The 25447-nt window shown below is 39.1% G+C and overlaps 1 protein-coding gene across 9 annotated transcripts in view; it reads right to left on the reverse strand.

Annotated features, from left to right (window-relative positions):
* INPP4B (inositol polyphosphate-4-phosphatase type II B) overlaps window positions 1-25447 on the reverse strand; it is a 282937-nt gene that overhangs the window by 38493 nt on the left and 218997 nt on the right. For 8 of the 9 annotated variants that reach the window (XM_086612544.1, XM_086612542.1, XM_086612548.1 and 5 more), the window contains 6 exons: window positions 25180-25321; window positions 14563-14735; window positions 13435-13558; window positions 11687-11804; window positions 6891-7031; window positions 2553-2650 (listed from right to left, as the gene is read on the reverse strand). In XM_086612544.1, the coding sequence (XP_086468670.1) occupies window positions 2553-2650; window positions 6891-7031; window positions 11687-11804; window positions 13435-13558; window positions 14563-14735; window positions 25180-25321 (796 nt within the window). The remainder of the gene's footprint in view (window positions 1-2552; window positions 2651-6890; window positions 7032-11686; window positions 11805-13434; window positions 13559-14562; window positions 14736-25179; window positions 25322-25447) is intronic. The other variant, XM_086612550.1, reaches the window with a different exon arrangement.

The following is a 25447-nucleotide window of genomic DNA, read 5'->3' on the forward strand; positions in this document are numbered from 1 at the left end:
CCTGAGCCAGAACTACATTTGGTTGGCACTTTTGGTAGGAATCTTCCAGGGAGCACATTATTATTTATTGTTTTCAGAGTTTCCTACTAGAAAATTAAAGAGATTAAGAAATAGGAGAGTGACAGAATGCATATTCATCCAAAAGAAGACAGAAAGTCAGTGTTCAGCATGTGCAGTTACAGGCAGCTGAAGCCTTTTAATAATCCAGAATAGAGAGAAAGCTAGAATATTATTGGCAATGGGAATTACAGAGATGAGAGAAAAACTAATAGCAAAGGTGGCAATATCTTTATGACAGTGCGAAATTGAGTTCTTTGAAACGGAATATATGAATGAAGCAGCAGGCAAGTGAGGCTGCCGAAGGATGGTGGATTCAACAGACAGGCCAACAAAGCTGCGGGTCCTCCAATCCTGCTTTATGAGCACTGTTTTGTAACTAACAGCTTTGGGAACCAGGTCCTGCATTAATTTTGTAGCACAGATTTGGCACTACAGGAAACTATCTGGAAAGGTGTGACAAAACCATCAAGGAGCCATCAATACTGAACAGCTCTCACTTGGCTACAACGCCAGGGCTGCTGCCAGCTTGGGTGGAGGTTTATCTTCCTAAGAACTTGAGCACAGAGGTGGGGGAAACAGGGGAGAAAAGTTCTCCTCCAGCTGAATAACTCAGAAAGCTTCATTTTTTTCCAGGGAGCTGGTTTAAAAGGCACATTCCTCAAAGCCAAAAAAGCAATTCTGTATAGCAGCAGGGAGCTACTGGGAAGGGCAATGGAACCAGAAGGTGCTTTGTGTTGTGTAAAAATTTGGACAAAGAACAGGCTCAGGCCTTAGAGGTAGAGAAGAAGGAAAAAGGTAATAATAACCAGAAAATACATGATGAATTAGACAAGCATAGCTCTCAAAAGCCTGCACAATCCAGAAGAAGTCCAGGACGACTACGTGGCTCGCTAATAACCCTTCTGTAGAAAGCAGTATATGGTTAGTTCCTGTTAAGGAAAAGCAGCCAATACTATCTGCATGCAAATTTTTGCTTTTATATAGTCAGATCCATTCATGAGGTAGCAGATCTACCTTAGACCTAACCCCAGATGAGGTTAGTTTTTCAGGATGCTTTCTTGGGGGATTCCTCTAAACTAATTACTATCTTCTTGTAAGAGTTTCTCTGTAGAAACCCTAGAAGTACTAGGGATGTGGCTGGCTGGATGGGCATACTGTCCACTGTTCAGGAAAAGAGTTTTGACATCTGGCAAAACTATTAACAAATGAAAATCATCCTGATATAAAAGATAAACATGTACACATATACAGTGACATATTAGATATAACTACAAGTACATACATGTAATGGATAATTTGCAAAAGTAATCAACAGTAGGTGTCCTATAAGAGAACAGAAGCTTTGCATGGGATTTTAACCAGCAGTATTCATCATGAGGAGTTACACACGTGTCCTGTAGGATGATAGATCTTTAGATCCAAAAGACTCACCCCCCTCTTTACCAAGGGGAAGGAGCAGAGGCTTAAATCCAAGCTATTTAAAATCAGGCTGTAAAATCCACAACATTTGGGAATATAGTTTAAGCATTAAGACTACTTTAACAGGATTAGATCGATAATGAGCTATTCAGTGTTTGCTTTCAACTATCAAAGTATCAGAATAATAATGTTTATGATATATAAACCTTTTACCTTATAGCAGCCTTCCAGTACTTAAAGGGGGCCTACATCAAAGCTGGAGAGGGACTTTTTACAAGGACGTGTAGCAATAGGAAAAGAGGTAATGGTTTTAAATTGAAAGAAGGTAGATTTCGATTAGATCTAAGGAAGAAATTCTTCACTGTGAGGGTGGTGAAGCACTGGAACAGGTTGCCCAAAGAAGTTGTGGATGCCCCATCCCTGGAAGTGTTCAAGGCCAGGCTGGATGAGGCTTTGAGCAACCTGGTCTAGTGGAAGATGTCCCTGCCCATGGCAGCAGGGTTGGAACTAGATGATCTTTAAAGGTCTCTTCCAACTCAAACCATTCTGTGTTTCTATGATACCAAATTTCAATAAAATTGGAATATAGGGCCTATTCTAATGGAATGATGCTATTAATATCAATAACATTATGATGTGGCTCATTGCTTGTATTTGCATCTGCGGATTTCTCAGTGGTTTGCCATACCTTAATACATATTCAAAATAAGAATGGAGGGAATAACTGAAACTGATGAAAATTCCCACAGAGTATTTCTCTATAAACATAGTAGGATTCAGACTGTCCTCTACTTGAAATATTAAAAAGCCTATTATATTAATAATTTAAAAGAGCTGTTTGGTTGATCATTCCTCTGTTTCACTCCCCCTGTAGTTTCTGCTATGGCCTTGGGCCTGCAGTCGCTACTGACTTCAGCAAGGCTGTGAACAGGCACAAAGTGTTTATCTTTATGGAACAAGCTATGAGATTGAGGTCTAAATCTAAAAGCTGCACACTGATGTTACTATCTTACAGTCTTTCACTTATCAAACATTTTCAAAGCCACTTGGATATTACATTATTTTGTACTCACAATCAGGAGGCATTTTTGCTGTAAACAGCTTGTAATATTCTTTTAGAAGTTCTAAGTTTTCCTGGTTAATGTTTTCCTGCAAAGTGGTATCTCCAAACCTATAAAAAAACCACAGTAAAATGATGAAAAAAGCCTCCACCATCAAAACCAAAACAAAGCTATATTATCCATCAAAATGATTTCTTCATATAAAGAAATAACTTTGATTTCTTTTTTTCTAGTGTTGAATATACTAGATTTTGTCAAACATACAGTTGCTTCTCTCTCATGTGCTTTGGAACTACTATTTGGGAACGAGGTCACCACTCATGGATAATTCTTTGAAAAAAACTTACAAAGTAATCCATTTACAGAAAAACATTCAACAAAGCACATTCTTTTCCCTCCACAAATCCTTAATAAATGCAAGGGCTCTTTGTGGGAATTTCAAATGGCAGCAAAGGCAGAGAACACCAACTCCTGCATCTCTTACTGCTGCTGTTGCTTAGCTATAGCAATTTCCTTCAGAGCTGGACAACATCGAAGCCACACAAAAGGGAAACGATGCAAGTGTCAGGTGGAAAAATCTTCTGAGGAACTAATTTGTGCCCTGGTCTCAGAGTATTTGCTGTAAATAGTCAAACTGATGACTCCTCTGAGCCCCCTCTGCCCTATGCTGCGCTCCTGAGCTGTTAGTTATCTTGCTTTCTTGTGTCTCAAACTAATGAGAGAACCGTTTCTCCACTGCTGAGCCGTGATTTCGCCGTGAAGCTTCACAGAGCTGCAACCCGCAGGCTAGCTGACTGCAGCTGCCTGCACTTCAGCTTGCTGCAGCACACAGACCTCAGTGGTTGCTCTACAGTGCTGCAGCTGCCTCAGGAGCGCGTTACGGGCTTTCTTGACGCAGTCAGGTCTGCTGGGAACACATCATCCAAATCCTCGTTATCCTGCACCTCACAGAAAACCTGGACAACATCAGGATGTCGTTATGCTTATCCATGAACCGACTATAGCTACATGGGCAAATGTCTGTCTTTCTGAGACCACAATTTCTACAAAAGCCAAGTTTCACATAGGCTAAAAAACTCCCAAAAACTCTCTCCTGGTACCTCTACTATGAAAGAAACAGAATGAACATAAACACAGGAACGTCCCTTAGGCAGTTAGGGTCAAGATTTTGCAACTCATCTTTAGAATAGCCTTGAAATGAAGACAAGACAGGCAGGAAAGGAAATGGAGGAGTACAGAGAGGCAGGGACAGGTTAAGTGAGAAATTCCAACAGGCAAGAGGGGACATGAATCAGAAGACACTAAATGTACTGCTACATCATGCAGACGGGAATCAAATATTTAAATGGGCCAAAAAGGGAGAGACTTGGCTACTTCCTCAGTAGCCATTGCTGCACGGTCACATAAGAATATTTCTTTTAAATCAGATACATTCTCAACTGTGCTTTATTAAAAGAAGAGATGTTTGCATCTAATAAAATAACATTTTCTAGAAATGTATCACAAAATCTTATTTCTATTCTCATATTCATTTTCCCACAGAAAGCCCCCAAACTTTTTACCAAAAAGCATGTGCAGTGTTTCCAATCTCCAAGATAAATGTACAGCTTTAGAATTTAAGCAATATTTTGAATTAAATCTAATGTTTACACCTGTAAGTGCATGTGGACAAGCTGTCTCTGCATGGAATAATCCAACTTGATTTGCTTGATAGATACAGATTTATAGATACATTATTTTTTCATTCATGGCTTGCTTTGTGCACAATGCAAAATCACCACTGTGAACACTGCTACCTTTCTTCCCGCCCTCCACTTGCAAGCCAGACATCTTTTCACACCGACTGCTCTACAAGTCCCCATATATCCAAGGCTATGTCTAAATCTTTTCAAGTCTTTCTTTGGGACAATTGTAACATACAGTCTGTCCTTCCTGCCTGTCTCATCCAAGTAAGCTCTCACAAACTTGCTTCTTAGTTACCGCATGCTCCTTTTGTCTGATTTTGGAAAAAAGTGACAAGTCCTAGTCACAATTGTCGTAACTAATTTTGCCAGTTTTGTATGCTATCACTTTGGCCATGTCACTCCTCTCATAGCATCACTTTTCCTTTCTTTATGGCACAAGAATAAGACACTTTTGTTTTCAAGAATGTTTCAAGTTCTCTAACCAACTACTCAAAATGTCAATGATTCAGCCAATGTCTACCATACCAATTTTCTGCCTTAATTTTCTCACACATGACCACTCACAACTCAGAAGTCCACCATGAACATCCACAAAGCTACCTGATAGCATTCCTTAGAAGTCTTCCTTAAAAGACTCCTTTTACTCTGCACTCTACAAAGAACAGGACGTGAAACTCCTGTTGTGCTTAACTTCTTGCATGTTGTCTAGATTAATGGTTTTTCACTGCCCGTCTCTGTTTCCCCAGCTATGCTTTTGCTTTTGAGTTTGTAGTGAATGCAAACTAAATTTAAGTATTACGCCTCCTGGATGGTCTGTTAATAAAATCAGAGGGAAAAAAAAGCAGCTGTCTCATTGCAGTTTTAGCATTGCACAAACTCAGTAATTTAACATGACCAACAGATACTCTTGTCTTGTGTGATAGTTTGATGTGTGTGGGGGTGTTCTGGTGGCAGGGGAGGGGATTTGCTCCCTGTGCCACCAGATCTGAGTCCCATCCCCCCTCGGGGGAGGTTGAGCCAAATCGGCGCCTCTGCGAATTGCCCTATTTAAGTTGGGACAAAGGGTCGGGAAAGGGCTCTTTGCTCAGGAGCGAGGAGAGAGCAGGAGGGCGCTGCCCTCGCTCCCGGCTCCCGGCCGAGCAGCCGCTCGGGCCCGGGCCGGCGCCATGTGCTCAAGATGGCGCCGGGGGAGCCGCATGGGGGACTCGGTAAGCGCCCCGCTCCCGGGGTGCCTGCCGGGCCGAGCTCCCCCAGAGAGGATTAATATCTAAGAGAAAACAACCACAACGACCGGGTCAGCCAAGATGGAGCAGGAGGAGGTGTACTGGAGCTGAGGTTTCCCTTGCAATCGGTGCGAAGATGGCAGGCGGCCCCCCTGCAGCCAGGGTGTACTCGGTGGAGCAGAAAACCCACTCGTGGCCCGTGGAGAAACCCACGTCGGAAAAGGAGATGCCTGAGCCCGGGAGAGGTCGTGGAGCAGGGGATGCGCGACCAGGTACTGTTAACAATGGGGCATGGAATGCACGACGAGGTCGTGGAGGCATCTGGAATCCGTGGGACGGCTGACACGAGTGGCAGCAGCTCCCTAAGAGGCCGAGACTGGTAAAGCCCAAACTGGTGCGATCCATGGGGAGGATTGCAATCCTGCGGGCAGGACTCATACTGGAAAAGTTTGGGGACTTTTTCTTCGTGAGTAGGGGATCCACCGAAGCAAGGGAAAAATGGTGTAAAGACTCCTCCTCCTTTAAGAAAGGCGCAGCAGTTAACAGCATGGATGAACTGACCTGCACTTCACCATTCCCTGTCCCCCTGTGCCGCCGGGGGGGAGGTAGAGCCAGGAAGGAAAGAAAATAGGGGGTGGGCAGGTTGTTGTTTTAAGATCTGGCCTTGTTTTCTCTTTCTCCTCTCAAGTAACCGGTTTTCGTTCCCTTTTGTCTTTTGTTTAGTAACTGTTAATAAATTGTTTTGGTTTATGAAGAAAGTCTGAGTCATGTTTTGCCCGGGACCATGGTTGGTGGGTGCTCCCTTTCGGTTCTTGTCTCAACCCTCAGTCCAAAAAAAACCACGACATCTTGGAAGAGAAAATTAATAGATTGGTGAAACTTTGACTACTATTGTATTTATTAGTTAGTTTCCAGTAATCTTTGCTGAGGAGTAATAACACCACATCAGAACTTCATGTTTCCACAAATATATTAGTAACACATTCCCCACTATTAACTACCGCTCAACCCTAGAAAAAAGCCCTAGAACGCTGAGAAAAATTATCTCTTTCTAGCTCATGACTTGTACAGCATCTTCAATCCCACTTGTAAGATAATAATAATTTCAAACTCACGTTTGTGAAGGCCAAAGTACTATATAGAAAAAACCTTCTACGTCTGTGAAACAGAAATCCATTTTATATCTGTATCCAAAGGAAACTTGGCCTTGACTGTGTGAAATAAAGTCCTGTATATGGTCATATCTTCACTCAGACTTTTTCATTATTTTCCATTGCTTCATAGCTTGTGCTTATTTCCTTTAATATTTTTTAAAATACACACCGAGTCCATGTAAGATGGTCCAAGAGCAAGTAACAAAAGATTTATTTTTAATCCTCAGAGATACCCTGTACTAGCATGGCATAACTTGGACAAAAAAATGAAACACGTTTTTTTCTTACCTCTCTGCAAGTGTTTGCTGTTCATTGATTCCAACATTAAAGAGTACTGGATACATGCGAAGTAGCTTTCCTTCTTTAATCTCTTGTGGCAGCAACTCAAACATTTTTGCTGGAAGCTGGACCTCTATAACGTAATGTTCACTAGGAAAAATAAAAATAAGAATAAGGATGGGAATATTGATTGGTTTGCTTGAAATTATAACCTTCCTATATAGAGAACATGTAGACTTATAAATCAGTTCCCCCCTTTTCCCCTTAATTGTATTGAACAATAAAATGTGATGATCCAGCTTGCTTGTTTTAAAAGCATAACCAAGCTATTTGGAAAAAAGCAGGTGTACATGTAATCACATACTCTTGATACTGACTTCTTCACTGAAGTGAAAATAGGACTAAAGACAACAGCAGTAAAAAAGTCTCCTGCTACCAAAATATGAATGAGAACACTTCAGCTCTTAAAATGCATGCTGCTGAGTTACAAAACCAACTTCCTTTCTCTAAATGTAATATGAGCAAAAACCTTTCATGAAAACCCAAAGCAAAATTTCCATTTTCTTCAGTGGCTGGATTTCCTCCCTGGGGATAGAAAGCCTCACCAATAACAAAATTGACTTTGTGAAGATAATAATTGAAGGCTCATTACACAAGCATGAATCCTATTTTAGGAGAAAGGATATGATTTACAGCAGTTCTGGTTTTATGTTTGTGTTTGGTCCGACTTTACGAAAAACATGTTACTTTGGCTGCCAGTCCAAATTCTCATCATGTGGAACCCTGAAGTTGAATTTCATGTGTCTTGGAGGATTGATGCCTGATCCCACAACAAAAACAATGGCATGCTGTTAACTTAGTTTTTATTAGCTTGCTTTCCGTTATTAGAGCAATCAGTCTAATAAAAAAGAACAGACTAGAAGCAAATCCATTAGCCTCCAGGATCTGACATTTTAAACATTCAAAGAGGGCCAAGTGATAATGAAGACTGAAATTTTCTCTCCTGCAGAGCACATTTGGGATACCACCAAGATGGGTGAGTATTACAACAAGACGGAAGGAGGATCTATATCCCACCTACAGAAACAAGGCCTAGGAAGTCACACATCTTTTGCACGTAAACTTAAGATGGAAAACTGTTTGCACCTATTAAAATAATCTATCATGAAGTCTCTCCAACACTTATTTTAATCAACCATGTGCTTACTAAAGAATTAAAATACAATCTGGATTACCCATGTGTAGAATTTGGGGGAGAAAAGACAGAAAAGCTTGAAGAAAAAGGGCAGTTTCTGCAGTCTGACACCCTCGGCAAGCTGGAGGGATGAGCAGCATTATCTCAGAGAAGGTGCTTGGATTAACTGCTGCAGCTTAGAAAAGCTAGTGGTCATGTTTGAACCTCTATCCTGCCCATATGTCTGAAAACATAATAAAATGGATCCAGTAGAGACTTGTGACTGAAAAGTAACTAAATTGAGCTAGAGCAACAGCATATGCTTTGGTACAGGCTAGAACCAGTCCGTAATCCGTGAGCAAATGCCAGATGCTCCCTACCGAGGGGGGTTATCAGATTGGAATGGCGGACATGTCTCAGAAGAAGGAAAAAAGGGGGCAAAAAAAGAAATAGTTCTACTACTCCGATAAGTCTATTTCATTTGTGTTTTGTTTAATTAATTCACCCACATGAAGGAAATAGAGAGTTAGCAAGGATGACAGTAAACAACTCTCTACAAATGACCTTTGCGTGGCAGCATTCATTCTCAGCCTGCATGTGAGCACTCTCAACTGCTGCCAAGTGCTACCAGAACATTGTTCTGTGGTGGAGTCTGTTCATGAAGTTGAGAAGAAGCGTTGGTTTAGTCTCATTCAGAGAGCACACGCTACTGAACCAAAACAGCACTGAATCACTGCACTGCTACATTTCACACCCCCAAAATCACTACAAATCTTTCAGTCTGTGAAATAACATTGAGAAATGCTGACCTTGAGGCATGATAAATTAACGTCAGTACCATTTGAGAGCTTCCCCTTGTCCGTTTTTGTTTGTTTGGTTGTTTTTTTTTTTATTTGCTTGTTTCTTTTTCAGAATGTCTTTTGAAGTCTCAGAGAATCCTTGGTAACTTTCAAAAATCTGTAACCAATTGCACAATGAAAACAAACCACTTCTGATCATGTAAGGAAAAGGCTATAAAGCTGTGACAGAGATGTCTGGAAAGTCCAGGAATGGTACTGAAGTCAGGTGGGGAGGAAAAAAAAAAGGAAAAAAAAAAAGAATTCAAAGTACTGAAATCGAGAGGACTTGTTCAACATGAATTTACTACAAATCTTACAAGTCCTATGCTTCTATTTAAAAAGAAACAGTAATACAGCAATAAATTTTATCACTGTGTAGTTTCTCTCTTTTATGGTTGGACTCAGTACAGAGACACCAGGTGATTTTGGCATGAGATGGATAAGGCAGCTACTACATTTTTCCAACAAAAAGGAGAAATCCCTACATAATTTTTAACATTTAGAGATCTTTCAGGAAATAAGGGTGGAGAAATCCAGCATGTTTAAGAGGGTAAGTAATACATCATCTCCTCTTTCAGAACGAATTGTACAAATTTAGGTATTAAATACTTAAATAGATATGATTGCACTAAAACAACATTGCTTATGAATATATCTTTGACTTCACTTGCCTTATCATCTAGTATTTGTTATCATCACATCTGAAGATAGACAAACACTTGCAGTCCTGTTAGAAGGCTTCTAAAAACTACCCCCATGCAGCTGTGGGCCATGGACCCTGCAGCTACTTGCAGTTGGCTGAAACTGTGCACTCTTAGTTCACTGCAATAAACACAAACCAAGTTGTTTACGCACACCTTTGCTTTGTAACAGAAACCCCTCCCACACACGGTCAGTCACTGCATCTCAGCTGGGAGGTGCTTTACCCAGCTCTGCTTTCAGTTAAGCCACAACTTTTTAGATCACTTCAACGTGGCTGTAAGCACTAGTCTGATCGTGGGCTCCATTGAAAACATGGTATTGAACCCTGTGGTGCCTCAAAGTTCATACGTACAATCAATTATGTTCTATCAAAGAGTTTTATAAAGTAAGTGTTAATGACTTTTGCCTATAATAAAAGAACCCGAGTGCCTGAACAGAACTTCACTGCAGCAGGATGGTCAGGGTCAGTCACTCTCACTGCTAGTCAGTGCCATGCTCTTTGGATTGACTTGTTTGCGTACATAAAAATCTCAGTCTTAACCATTTCCCCAGAAAAACACTTACAAGCGAATACTCTGACTCTGCAAGATAAGAATTTGTAGCTTAATTTTCTGTCTTGCATTTCTGCAGTCTTTCGGTCTCGTTTTATCGAGCAACACCATATAACAATCAAAATGATCTAAAAATGGTGAGGTTTTTAAACACTGATTAGAAAATAACTAGCTTTGCCACTGTCTTCTCTTCTCTTGGTTGACTTCCAATGCTGTCTGATAGGAGCTGTCTCATCACAGCTCTAACAGGAATGGGGCTCCTCCACATAAGCCTTAAAGATTACTTTTTTTTCTGTCAGATACGGATTCCATCCAGTGAATACCTGCCAGTAAGTACAGTACAGCAATCACAGGCAGTAACTCTTCTTCCTAAAGACTGACTACTCCATCAATCCAGAATGCCTGAGGCAGCTTAAAGCTCAAGTCTCTTTCAAACCCAGGACCTCCTAGTGTGACAGTTCAGTGTACTGCAGTAATGGCAGCAAGCCATTAAATGTAGCTGCTGGATTTTTCAAGATTTTTGACTGCTGTGACTTACAAAGGATGTATTTCTTCTGTCTTATCTACACACTATAATTATTCTTAATTATTCCCGACGTGTTGCCTATCATACTCTGGCCTTCCTGCTATTTATTTCAGTCCTTTCTTGGAAGGCCCATAGGACCAGAGTGAATGATTCAGAATAATTAAGTAAATCAGTGGTGAAAACCCCCTTCAGAGGAAACATATCTTTTCTAAAAGTTGCTGCTTTTTGCTGAATCTAATTTACAGCCATCTTAAGAATAATGATACTATTAAGGAAGTGATTTCTGCAAAAGTAAAAACATTTGGAGCTTCAGACTAGAATAATAATGAAGACGAAAAACTCATTCCTCCTGTGTAACAATCTTGTTAACCCTGTTAGAGCCACAATTAATGAAGTATTCCAGTTTATGTCCTGATATTCAGCAGTGCTTATGTGAGATGCATAATGCATCGGTGGCTTTACGCAAGGATTTCTGAGGCTGCATATGGCCTGTGAGATCTTCAGTAACTAAGATAGTGGTCATTTTTGAAAAATGAAGGCTAAGTTTTGGCATCCAAGTTTTTCAGCTTTCATCTTAAGACAATCAAGGCCTAACTCTTAGAAACACAATTTAATTTGTGACACTGAAATACAAGTTCTGGACACCTCAGGAACAAGATTTCTTCTGTTGGAGACCCCTTGTGTAAATATTGACCCTACTCTTGGACACAGTATCTATATACGAAAAATGCAACAGAAACTCTGTACCATCCAGACATTGTTTCGACTAATTTGTATTAATAGAAGGAGAACTTTTAGCTTTTCATCAGGAAAGTAACCCAAGAGTCCATATTGCTACTATCTTTGCAAATCCCTACAAATATCTCGTTACATCTCCATTCACCTCATGAAAAGCAAAACTACTGCACTCAGCAGTACTAACAGAACTCAGCAACAAGCAAACCATTGTTTGGGTTTTCATGTGCTGCAGATTAAACCTACATGCCATGGGCTCCAGGAAACAGAGTTCTTACCGCCTTCCAGTTATAACAGGCAAAAAGTCTTCTGATTTAGCTTCAATGACTTTAAACATTACTTTCTGCAAATCTGAAATTCCCACAGCCATGTCTTCCAGCATCCCTGCTTCTTCACCTATTTGGAAAGATTACAGAGGTTATTAACAGAGTAGACAGATCAGTCACTGAATAGGTTAAAGGAATATGAGGATTATATTTTCCAGTCTGTGCCTCTAAAAAGCATAGCCCTAAATCCACATTAAAGTAACCTACATAAACGTAGACTGATTTTTAGAACTGCTGACAATTCTCTGTGGCCTACATGATAACTATTGGTATTAAGCACCTCTGAAAATCAGCCTGCTCTATATGTGCATAGAATAACCTCAGAAAAGCCATTTTCGTCTATTCTGAAACTATTTTTAAAGACTGTCCCTGCTGATGGAGGATAAAGGTTTTGAGAATAACAACAATGAATATCATGCAAAAGGGAGCCTGACAGCAATCTCCAAGTGAGGATCTGCAATTGCCTGTGCATTAAAGAGCAGCACAAATGCTAAATCCCTCTACTCTGGTCAAAACCTCTAATTTGGGGAAGGATTCTATTACATCTAATTTAAAGCATTTTGCAACATATGGCAGTTTCTCCCTCCAAACGTCTTTCTTAATACCTATCAAATGATGGCATCTGTAAGAAGGTAGGAATCAGTTTTCAAGCTATCTTCACATAACCAATGCTGGCATGGTCAAGGCAGAAGCTGATAGAGTCAGTAGCTGTTTAAATCTGCTGCTTAAGTTGGCTGTATAAACCTGCTATTTTGGGTCAGGCCAAACGCCTATATAAATGGAGACAGTTTTTATTAAAAACAAAGTTCCACTAGCTGTACTGAGGAAGCAGTCTCCTGTGTTCGAGACAATGTAGCTCACTCCATATGGAATAATTAGCAACTACTGTTCTCAGAGGAACTGAGAATAAAATAAATGGGTGTCCTGGTTTTGACTGGGATAGAGTTAATTTTCTTCCTACTAGCTGGTTTAGTGCTGTGTTTCAGATCTAGGATGAGAATAACGTTGACAACACAAGGATGTTTTCGGTATTGCTGAGCAGTGCTTACACAGAGCCAGGGTCTATTCTGCTTCTCACTCCACCAGCAAGTAGGCTGGGGGTGCACAAGAAGTTGGAGGCAGGGTGTGGGGGGTGGGCACAGCTGGGACAGCTGACCCCAACTGACCAAAGGGATATTCCAGACCATACGCTCAGCATATAGAGCGGGGGAAAGAAGGAATTGGGTGATGTTTGGAGTAATGGCATTTGTCTTCCCAAGTAACCGTTAGGTGCGATGGAGCCCGGCTTTCCTGGAGATGGCTGAATACCTGCCTGCTCATGGGAAGTAATGAATGAATTCCATGTTTTGCTTTGCTTGCTTGCACGGCTTTTGCTTTACCTGTTAAACTGTCTTTATTTCAGCCCACAAGTTTTCTCACTTTTACCCTTCTGATTCTCTCCCCCATTCCACCAAGGGGGAGTGAGCAAGTAGATGCATGTTGCTGGTTAGGGTTAAACCACGACAATATGTAATTTTTGGTGCAAAATTGACAACACAGTATCAACAACTTCAACTGTGCTACTATATGGAAGCCTAACATCTTCTAAGGCTAGTATTTGTTGATTCGATAAGCCAAATTACTGGAAGCAAAAATAAGAACCTCCTGGGTAAACTTCTGGTCTGGATGCATAAGGAACTTTGTCTAAGAACAATACTTACTGTAAGTACTAAGGAGTCCTTCATATTGCACAAGCAATCCAACAGTATGAAGCTGTTGTAAAAATCCTTGATCATGTAAACCTGTGTGCAGTTTGATTATAAACCCACAGACCAATCCAGCGAGCTATAAAGAAAAGAAAAACGTTAAAATAACAGATGTACTGTTACAACACGGTTAAAATGAGACTTACTATCATTATACCCAACAGAAGTAATATTTAGGTATTTGAGAAAACAGCATAGATATTCCTGTTTAGTGACTACGGACATGATTTCATATTAATATTATTATTGAGGCATTTTTTAGTGTAAAAAGCAGTGAAATATTCCCTTATTTTACATTAGATAAGCTTCATCTGCTTTGTGGTGTTGTGTGTTATTTACACAGACATAAGCGAGACCAGAACCTCCGCTGGCAGGCTATAAACATATAAGGCTGTGAATTGTCATGGATTTGAAAGCAATTAGGCACCTAATGCAACTGAAACTCCTTGGCAGTTGCACCCTAACTCCTTCATTATGTTAAGAAAAACATGGAACTTAAGGGAGAAATGAGACAAATCGTTTGGAGAAAAACCTATCTGGAAAACATGATCTACAGGAGATCAAAAGAACTTCAGTTATTTACCAAGCAAAAACAAGTCTGAGAGGAGACATGCTAATAGTCTTCAATCACAGAAAATACTGCTAAAAACTGAAAACAAATAATATGTTCTTCATTTCCAAGGTGACCAGGGGGAAAAAATACCCAACCTGAATAGCAAGGAATATTCAAGGCTAGACTTGACAATTTCACCTACGGGTGAGGATAGTGGCATATAATCTAGGAAGACCAAAAATAGCTTTATGGATCCTTCTTTGGACAAAAGGAAGATTAGGTAACCTTTTCTAGTCCATTGCAGACCTGCTTCTCTGACTCAGTGATACAGCTACTGTGGTTTTCCATTTACTATTAATTTCTTATCACATCATAAAAAATTTAAGTGGATGTAATGAGAAATATATTAAAAAGTTGAGTTAAATTAGAAAAGAGAAAAAAACAACAAAAAAGACAAACGCAAACACTGGCATGAATAGTATGCTTAATTATCGCCAACAGTAGGAGATAAGTGACACAAGACAACCTACTGCTTGACTAAAGACGATGTCTCTTCTTAGGGTCAGCATCAAACATTGTGGCAAACCACAGGCAAGTTCCTGGAGCAGAACGAACGCCATCGATTGCTTTGCCCTGGTCACCACCTCTCCCATGCAGTCCTTCAGCGTAATCACCAGGGGATAAAGCTGTTCATACCAGTCACCTAGAACAAGACAGATCATCCGTTCCAAATTGGAAAACTTGCAGTGAAAATCCTGTTCAGAATGGAAAGAGGGCTGCAGTGGCTGCGTAGATCGTCCTACACTTTAAAACGACCCTGCAGCTCTATCCTAACTGTTGTGGTACAGCAAACGCCAGCGGAGAACATGCTTAGAGGAGGTAGGACTCCAGCATACCACCGAGACTGGGGCCAAATCCTCGGCCTAAGTCTAACTATATCCTGAAACAATGACTTTTTAACAGACTCAAATTCTCTGTAAAATTTGCATTCATGTGTCATAAACAGAGCACACAGGGGCACATGTGAAAACTCATTTAGCATAAAATAAATACAGTGGAGGTGAAGATCTCCTGTTCTTTCCACCACTGACAACTTACTACCTAAACAGAGGAAGTACCATCAAAAAGAAAGGGGGAACAGCCTATATTTAAGAAAAAAATGGGTGCTGGAAGGCAAAACAGATGAACAAATAGATATCTAGAAGGATATTATCTATTAAATTTACAAGCTAGAAAAATACTAACCTTCAGGTCACATAGCTTTTTCTTTTTAGCTTCTCCCTATATTCTCTTTAAATATTTAGAGATCCTGAGCTCATTTTTTATCTACTTTGAGCACAGAGATTTAGAACTACTTTGTAACATGTTTTGCTCTGTTAAAATATATGCTAGGAATATCATAAAAAAGAAGCTAGTAAAACGCTTGAAAAACGAGACTCCTTAATATATTACAAATGAAACAAAGTGATAACTAGGAATGGAGGAAAATCAGAACAGCTTACTCAAACTTCCCAATTGCCCAAGTTGTTCCTGAATTTTTCAGGACTTAATAAAATCAGACCTGCATTGCAGTTGCATATGGTTTTGCCTATCCCTCCAAATTGAGCAAATAATTAAAAAAAAGAAATCACCCTCCTTCAGAATCTACATCTCAGTTTCATTGTTATAGTTTGAAATGAAAGAGAAATCAACACTCCAGAAGTATCTATATAAAAATAAGGAGCGTAACTGACTTAACACAGTCCATCAGTGACTCAGATTTTCTATAGATTAGTGTAATTAAGAATCAATGATAATTAAAATCTGTTCCATTTAAATTGTGATTAGGTGGAAGATAACAGCACTTTGTTTCAGGTAACATTCTGAGTCAGGCCAATGAAAGACTCATTAGCACTGAAGAAATTCTTTAGGCAGGAAGACATAGCTGCTTGTTGCAAAGTCAATTTGGCTACGCTCCAGAAAAAAATATGTAAATGACTAAAACTGTAGCCAAGAAGACTGGAGAGTGACTTGAAAGCCAGGAGAAACTGGAAAAAAAAAAAAAAAAAATAAGGCACAGGAAAGAGGAGATAGGAACAAGGAGAGAGCAGGCACAGAGAACAACCTGGGTTCCTTCGCAAATAATGTCTTTGTGGTCAGACAACGCGTGTTTTAACAGTCATACATATTTAAGTGTGAGTAATACAGACTGAAGAATTGTTCCCTAGAAAACAGCAGTTATGAAGTCAAAGCCATCGTGAACAAAACAGAACATAAGCCATCCCCACTTTCATGCTTCAGCAAAGAGAGGTGATTTTATGCACACCATTGACTAAGAGAGCACTGATACACCATGTGCCAAGGTCTGGTGTACATGTTTTGAAGAGACTGCTGAAAAAAACAGAGAGCTTGCAGAGCAGAGCTACCAAGATTTATAGTTTAATCTCCTTAAGCCTATGAAAAAAGGCTGAGCGGCAACTTGATTTCACCTCTTCAGGAGGAGAAAATAACAAGTACTAACAGGGATGTTTATTCTAGGGAATAAAAATGAAAGAACAACCAAAGGCTGGAGGCTGTTGTGAGACAGTCAAATTTAGGAATAAGGCAGACAACAAGGTGTGACATCCTGGAAAGTCAGTCTAGACAGACTAGACAATCTAAGCTCTCTTCAAACCTTAAATTATAGTAATTTGTTAAATTAATCAATAAATAAATGCCAAGGAAAGCAAATGCAGCAGAAGACCAAAAGATGTAATGTATATCGAATCAGTGAACAGGGCTGTATGTGGTAAGAACAGAGTTCATTGTCTGCTTCTGACTTGAGCAAATAATGAAAGAGATCATGCCTGGTCAATTTAAAGTAGACCTGAAGGCACAGCTAATAGACATCTATTTCACTTTCATGGGAAAGCAGAGCTGAAAGGATCTTGCAAGTACACTGACAGCCAGGGCAAGAGAGAAAAAGCTGAATTTCTAGAACTAGCCATACTTTGTGAACCTGCTATTACAATTTCAGGTTATGTGGATAAGGCTGAAGAACTCTACTGACCCTCTTTTTCATAAACGAGGGGGGTCACATACTGGCCACAAGTCCCATCACACTTAGATCTGTTTCTACTGAGCTGCCACTTAACCAATCTGCACCATGTGTTTCTGCTTCTTTAGGAACATAACTTTGTACTTGTTCTTGCTGAACTGCATCGTAATAGTTCAGTGCTCTATTTCATCAAGATCCATTCTAATCCTGCTCCCATGGCGCTTAAAGCTTCTCCCAGCTTTAAGCATCTGCAAATTTTATAAGCATCATCCATATTTCATAAGCCCAGTCGGTAATGAAAATATTGAATAATACTGGACTCCAGAACAAATGTAAGTGGATTCTACTTCATGCAGCCTTCCAGGCAGGCAGTAAACCACTGATAACTACCTTCTATTATGATTTTGCACATTATTTTGCACATACCTTGCAGAAGCTTCAAGATTATTTTCTCACAAGGATTTTTTGAGGGAGACTACACATTTGGAATACTAACATAAGTAATTTTTGTTAGTAATGGTTGCACTAAGAAGGAATTCAAAGATTTGAAATTCTCAAGGCCATTTTTTCATTAAAGGACATTCATGCTCAACATACTAAAAATAAATGCTACTGAATATTTAATGTCCCAAAGAATTCAGACATATGTATTTTGCTTTGTAGAAAACAATAAAAATTGTAACTTCGTAGGACATCTTACCCTAACGACTGAGGAAAGGTAAATTATTTTATAATAGAATATCAATAGAATTGCACTTGCCAAAAGGAAACAAGATAAAACTATATCCTTGTGTGATTAAGTTATCCGTAACAATCATCCACTCCTTGCTCACACTGAAAATTCTTCTTCACAATTAGCAAGGATGTCCAATCCCCAGAAGGTGGAGCTAGTTAGCAAATCTAAGAGATTTGTTTCTGGAAAACAGAATATTTATGAATCGACTAGTATATTCTCATGTTTATCCTTTTACTTTAAAGCAAGTTCAGTGTGCCAAGATCAAAATAAGAGGTGTATCACAGACTGAGGTCTCGGAAAAGACAGCTCTAGAGAAAAAAAAATTCTCTATAGCTGCTCAGTTTTCAGTCTGTTAAAATTGCCGTATGTCACTTATTATGGAGCATATCTTGTTGCAAATACTCTAGCAAGAATATAAATCAGAGTCATTCATTAACAACGCAGAAAGGTCCAAATATCCATCAGAAGCACTTACAGCAAAGACTGCAGCTTTTAAGTTGCTCCTTGAAACCGAGAAGCACTGTGAAACTGAAGTTTATGAAACAAAAAAACCCCATTGTATTCTGAAGCTTGCAAGTAAATCCAGTAGAATTTGGAAAAATAAACTTGTCTTGTACATAAAGGATAAATATTAAATATCAATTAAATTCATAAAGAGACATTATTTTTAAAGGGAGCTTTAAAACGCTGGTCTAAATTCAGGTTTTTATGATCCTGATATAACTTGCCACAACATTGCTGATATGCGAGGATACTGCTTGATTACAAGCTACTTCTTGCACATCTGAAAGAGTCTGGAGAGAGATACAAGATGCCCTACAACAATTCCTTCATGAGAAAACTGGCAGTCAGCTCAGAATCAGTTGTTGCTGTAAAGATGATGCAGGAGGTCAACCACGGCTCAGGACCCTTACTCCCGTGGAGACTGATGTTAGCTTGGTAGAATCACTTAGGGAAGGGAAGAGTACAGATTATTGCTTTCGTATTTAACACATTCAAGGACTTACACACATGTTGACTTTTCAGGTGTCAAATTTTTTTAGTTAAAAACTACAAGATTTGGATTCTCGACACAGTGGAAAATCCATTGAAAAAGACTGAAGAATTAACTGAATGAGTAAACATCTCAAAACAAAGGCATTGGGAGCAAGAACAGAAGCAACAAGGAGACTACAGGATGACTTTCAGGTCTCTAAAATGACAAGGACCACCTGTCCTGTTTGCAATATTTAGCATCCAAACAAAAGAGTCAAAGCCTACTGATGAAGTAAGGAGACTCAATTGAAGAATTGTGCTAGTCAGCTGTTGGAAAGGAAATTAAAACAAGGCATAAAAGCCAAACACATTACAATGGAAAACGGAAGGATGAAATTAAAAAAAGTAGTAGCACCACTATGCAGTTAGTATAAGATTAAACCAAAACAGTACATGCAGCCAAGCACTGAGTAAATACTCCACTCCCATTGCTAGCAGCCAGTTGTGGAAGTTCAGTTTATGACAGGGTTTGCCCTTTGGTTGCTGGAAAATGTCCTTGAGTCCCATGTTCTCTTAATCGACACGCCTGCACAGGCAAATGACTTGCTTAGCACCCAACTAGTCATTTCTACATGCTAATATTCAAATTGCAATATGTCAAACTGCATGTTAAATTTGATAAAGATTGGCAGGAAAGCAAACTCCTGCTCTTTTCAAAGTCAGGTCAATTGAAGTGCTTATTAAAACATGCTGGTAATCAAATAGGAAAAGCCCTAAGGCTTTGGAATAGCACTCCTGTCTCCTTTTGCCCTGGCAACAGAGAAAAAAGTCAATTCTGTCACTGCTAGGTCTGCACCACCTAAAAATCAGTGCAAATCTTTGATGGCTTCAAGTCACTTCAAAATTTGAATAGTATGAAGTTAAAAACTAAACATGGAATTAAAAGCAGAAGAAAGCATAATGTTGTACTCTTAAAAGGAGCAGAGAGCCTTACAGACATATGGTAATGAATATAACAGGAGCTACTCACGACTTAACTTTTCACTGTAGCTAACCACTTATTCCCTTACTACCCAAAGGCATGAACAGTCCATGATAGGATTGAAATCATAAAGGTCAAACAATGTAAATTAATTGTCTTGATATCAAAAATTAAGCATTAGACAAACTGTGCCTTCAGGAGAAAGGCAATAAAACAAACGAACCAACACAAAACAGTAGAGAAACTCCTCAAAATCAGCTAGTGCAAATAGCATGAAATAATTAACCCACAGAGTCTGAATTTACTCACCTAGGATAGGAACATTTTTCTGATTTTTATTTTTTTTTCCTAAGGGAGGTTTAAAAACTGACTTAGTAGAGTTCATATACTCAATTTTGCACCATAGAAAGGTCAGCTTTCTACTTCTTCATCTTGCCACTCAGCTGTTGGAGCTCAGTTTAACTCTAGTACAAGGACTAAGCTCTTTGAGAAAGGATGAGGTTTTATGCTCATAATTCTGCAGCATAAGTCTTCCTGGTATTTTCTGCAGTTAATATAATACCAGTCTACTTGGCACAGGTAGGGTGTCCAGAAGAACAATTTTGAATTCTTGGGGATTTTTTATTCCATTGTAATAATCTAAGATTTTCTATAGCGTCACGTGGATTAATAGTGAAAATGAAAACCATCTCATCATACATATACAAGTGTCCCGGCACCTTTAGTCACAACAAAAACAGAAAAAGGCAGCAATGGCAATAACAGACATAAAGCCAAGGAAATCTAATATACACAAAACAGGAGTAATGGGCAAGCTTTGCTCTAGAAGTGTTGTGCGATTAATATTCTGATGTCCTGTTTAAAAAATAGTTTGTTGATTCAGTTAAAGTCTTCCCTTCCCTACTTAGAGAAAGGACTGTTGAAGGGGTTGTCTTATACACTGGACTACATACAGCCCAGTTAAGGACCCCATCAAAAAGAGAAGGATGATTCAAAAGTGAGAGGGAAAAGAAAAAGAAAGTGCAGAAATAGAGTTCATGCAAAGAGAAGCTTGAGAGAACAGGAAAGAAAAACGTGAGGAAAAGGGAGGGAAGAGAAAGTTTTTCAGAAGTGTTTTTGTTTCCTCAATATAAATATTGTCCACTACTCAAGCAAACACAGACCAAGGGAGAAGTTTTCATCTTCTTGACTAAATGATAACTTACAGTAAAAGCTCTTCTTCTGAAGATGCAAAGGAAACCAGAGCACAGTTTTATTTCACATTTCTACCAGAACTGCACTGGGAGGGATGCACTAAAAGGATGCAGTGCTCATCCATAGGGCACTGAAAGACAGAAAGGTTTAATCTAGACTTAGAGAGTCCTCATCAGTATCAGGTTATTCAAGCAAAATTATCCCACATATGCCCGTAGCAACGTGGCTATGAACGGATGCTTTCCTTCATTCCAGCTAAGAAATAAGGCACCATTCCCCAGGTGCTCTTTGCTACCTACGCTGCAAGTTACTGTTGGCCAATTCATCTGCCCAGCAACATAGTTTATGACTCCGTAATCCACTTCAGGCAAAATCCAGATGCAATCACACTGCCAACTTAAATGGTTAGAGATAACGTGGTGGATTTTGTATGTAGCAAATTAGGGAGCACTCACACAGAGCCAGTGGAGGAATGGCTGCGTGATATTGCTGACGGTGTGCTACAAAGAGCAGATGGAAACAACAGTCTCTTTTAGCAGCACAGCTATACATGGAGATCTGTCAGGGGCATAAGAGCAAACTACTGTGTTTCACCAGCACCCTCTGATGCTGCAGGACAACTTTCGCATTGTGACTCCCATGGAAAACGAAAAGGCAGAAATAAAAAGAATTTAATATTGTCAAGCAGTCCTTCAAGGCAAACCGGCCTAGGGTTAAAAGAATAAAAAAAATCCCTCTCCTTTAAAATCCATCTAGTCCTCCCGAGGACTGCAGATTTATCCTGCAGAGAAATCATAATCCTGCAACTGATGAATCCATAGTATGTTACCTTGGTAACTGATAACTCAAATTCAGTTTTAGGAATACACTCAAAGGTCAGACTGCATGAAAAGTTAGGCTAAGGAAGGTATAATTCGTGTTGAAAGGTAAGTACAAGAAAAAAGTGCCAGCGGTATTTCTGATTACAAAGATTCCATAAAAATAAACATAAGCATGTTGGGGAAAAAACAAGAGATTGCAAATATAAACCCATCTTAGGAAGGTCTGAATATATGACAACATATATCGTTATAGGAATATGCTATTGCTCAAAACCATCAAATTATTGCGATAACATTTTCTACCATCTAAAATGAAAATGAGTGCATTCTTTGACATCTTTGTCATTGTTACATACTAGAAAAAAATGTCAAATAAAACACTCAGGTTCACTAATACAAGAAAACATTTCGTCCTATATTTTAAGGCATACTTTTCAAAGTTTTGGTCAAAACACTGGGTATTCCTCATTTTTCTTACAAACAGCAGCACAACTTTTCTTAGGATCAACTCCAGCACTGAAACAGTTTCGGACTCCAAGGTCTACCTGTGCCCATACATTTCCAGTGTTAATCAAATACATTGTGCTCAAATGATTGTATCATGTATTATCACAAGATACAGCAAGCTTTTCACGTACATAATGTGTGTGAATTGTATGTAGCATAAAATTCTGTAATTTTAGAAATGTATCTATGAGTGCAAACACAGTATGATTTTATATCTAGGAAAAAGTTACGAAACCATAGAGCCAGGCTTCAAATATAAAATGGAGCAGAATTAAGGCAGAATTTATAACCCTAAACTTAAAATTTCAGCCTCTATGTAGGTGTTTCACGTTGGATCCTCAGGGCTTCATGTCAAACTTCAGAGAGGGAGATGCAGAAAAAAACAAACATATAAACCCACACTCTCTTAGAGAAGTCAAGCATGAAAAACTCTGGCCCCAAAGGTAATGGTTTTGAAAACCATTAGGCAACCAGCTTTGGCACACACCTGGATGGTTCTTCAAAAAGCTCCATCTTTTAAGTTAGTCCTACAAAAGAAAGCAATTTTAAAACGTCTCTATTTCTGCATGACCTTGAAAGTCCTATAAGCTGTCAAAGGCACTGCACGATGCTCTCATGAAAACCTTGTTAGAAAATGATGTCTTCCTCAAAAAGCAGAACACGAAAATAAAGCGATCCACCCCACAAGTCTCCTGCAGCTTCCATGTGATGGGTGTTGCAGAACACTCAGCACAACTCAGCAGAAGCACTGACTCTGCTCTCACAGAAGAGTGCTTGTACTGACTCAAGAGAAATAAGAAAGGTCCTGAAACGAGGGAAAAAGTAAATAATTTATTCCAGTGCCAAAATAACTTGGTATTTTTGTGTCCTTGGCCTGTCAGCTCCAGACAACAACTCCTCGGCTGAACGAAAGACATCTCTAATTTTCTAACCATTACAATCGTCATTATTGCTTAGCAAGAGGTACCTTTTGTTCTATTTGATGACTGCTTATTATAGTACTTAAAAGGCAGTAACTCTTAAGTTTTTTGGTTTTGTAAGCTAAAAGCTCTAACCAATATTTCATTTGCTGTGTAGGGTGTGAGCCTGAATCAAAGCCAAGATCACACTTTTATGACTACAATGAAAGACTCCAAGGGACTGGTTAAATACATCTCATGGCTTATACAGAATAACAGAGGACTTGTTCAGGGAGTTGAAGAGAGTGAAGAAAATCTGCAAACATTCATGCTGCCAAGTATGTCAGAAAGCATCCAAAAAGAATTATCCTGAATCGTGGCTGTTTTCAGACTGGGGAAGAGAAGGGGAAATCTGAAGTTTTGTTCCTTAACTATGGAATACAGACAAAAACCAGTACGTGCATGTCTATGAATAAACACACAAGTGCACTGCAGTAACTTGGGAGAAGGTTGAGGGAAAGTGTTCTATGACTTTATCTGAAAACATTACTAACAGACATTACTAAAAGCTGGTTAGCACCAGGAGGAGGAGAAGGGAGTTAGGCACAAGAACAAATATTCGATTTTGCTCTTTTCATCAAAATCGCTATGCTTGGGTTCACTTTCTAAAGATTCTTTCAAGTTGACAACTACATCTACATATGGAAAAAGGTCTGACAAACATGGAAAGCTAACTTTGTTGATACTTTGCACCTGCAAGGCTTCACTAGAGAACAAAGATGATATCAACCCCCTCTCTAGCATTAGAAGGATACTTGCCTGGTAGACAGAAACTCAGAGAAGCAAGCAGAAAATAAATACTCTCGTCTCTGGACTATTTATATAAAACCAAGTCCAACACATCTGGCACTGAAAATGAGAATTCCAGGATGCCAGCACAAATCTCTCATACTGGTAAAAATGCTGATGTTGCAGCTGCATTAAAAATCAATACTACAACCAAAATCTGTTGCACAACACTCACCAGTACTACACAAATGATACACAGCTAAATCAATAGGTTTCATTCTATTACCTAAGAAAAAAGCTGCAAATTAGTTCTATTAACTTTAAAACCCTTGATATAAAATTGTCATTAAAATCAGGGCAAGGGGGAAGAACATGCAAAGGAAAATACAGGATAAAATACACAATTAAAAAAAGCCAAAATTCTACAAAGCTCCATAAAATAAAGTGGTTGTGGGTTTTATGTTGTCTTTTTGTTTGTTTGTTTGTTTTTTTAAGTGAAGAGTGGCACAGGGTTGGTTCTGATTTCCTTATATTTGGACTTACCACCCCTATCACTAAGGAGCAACACACTTGCATGTCAGAAAGTCTCGTAAGACTTATGAAGCAGATCTAGTCTATGCTTAGAGAAAGCAACAAGGAATGTAGCCATAGGGGAAGATGAGAAGATTTGATGACAAGGTCCTGCTGTGGAAAAAGTATCCTTTGTATCATCTCATGGAATCACTTTACTTAGCCTTCTGTATTAACACAGACTTATAACTATATTCAGGGAAAACTGAATTTTAGCAAATTGGAAAACAGAAATCAGCGTATCACTTCAGAAAAGTGGAAGGGTTTAGAGGAGAATGACACTGAAACAGAGTGTTTACTTTTCCTTACAAGTTTCTTACGGGGTAAGACACACTCCAAATTTTCCTCAAAATGGTATGTTCAAGTAAAATCTAAAATAAATTAAGCTACATCAACTTTCAAAGGAAAACATTGTGATTTCAAAAGGTTTTCATTGTAGCACGAAAAATTGAGCACAGCAAGCAGTTTGAGCGCACAACGGAGCTGTAAATTGATAAATAGTCTTCCATCATTCAAGGCTGCAACTGTGAAAAACCTTGCCATCAGCACTCCCAAAGATACTATTGACTCTTCTCTATTTCATTTTTCCATCACTTTTTTCATTTTTATTTACTCTAATCAATGATTTAAAAAAAAAAAAATAAAAAAGGTTGCTTACCACCTGTATGCAACACCTTGCAATCTGCTGCTGAAGGGTCATTTTCTCCCTCTTTAATGTTGCTGACATCTTTTTCAAGCAGTCTGTCCACCATGGCAATTACGCAGTTTAAACTCTTTCCCACATTGGCCCACACCCTGTCCTGAAAAGTGCATAATTATCACTTCACATTACTGAAGAAGAAAAAAAGAGACAATACTGACTTCTTATTAACACCTTAAAGTGGAGACAGGGACATGAAAATCACTAGAAGCATTTCTAGAAACAT

This window comes from Tauraco erythrolophus, chromosome 5, assembly GCF_009769465.1.
Source record: "Tauraco erythrolophus isolate bTauEry1 chromosome 5, bTauEry1.pri, whole genome shotgun sequence".
Taxonomy (NCBI): Eukaryota; Metazoa; Chordata; class Aves; order Musophagiformes; family Musophagidae; genus Tauraco; species Tauraco erythrolophus.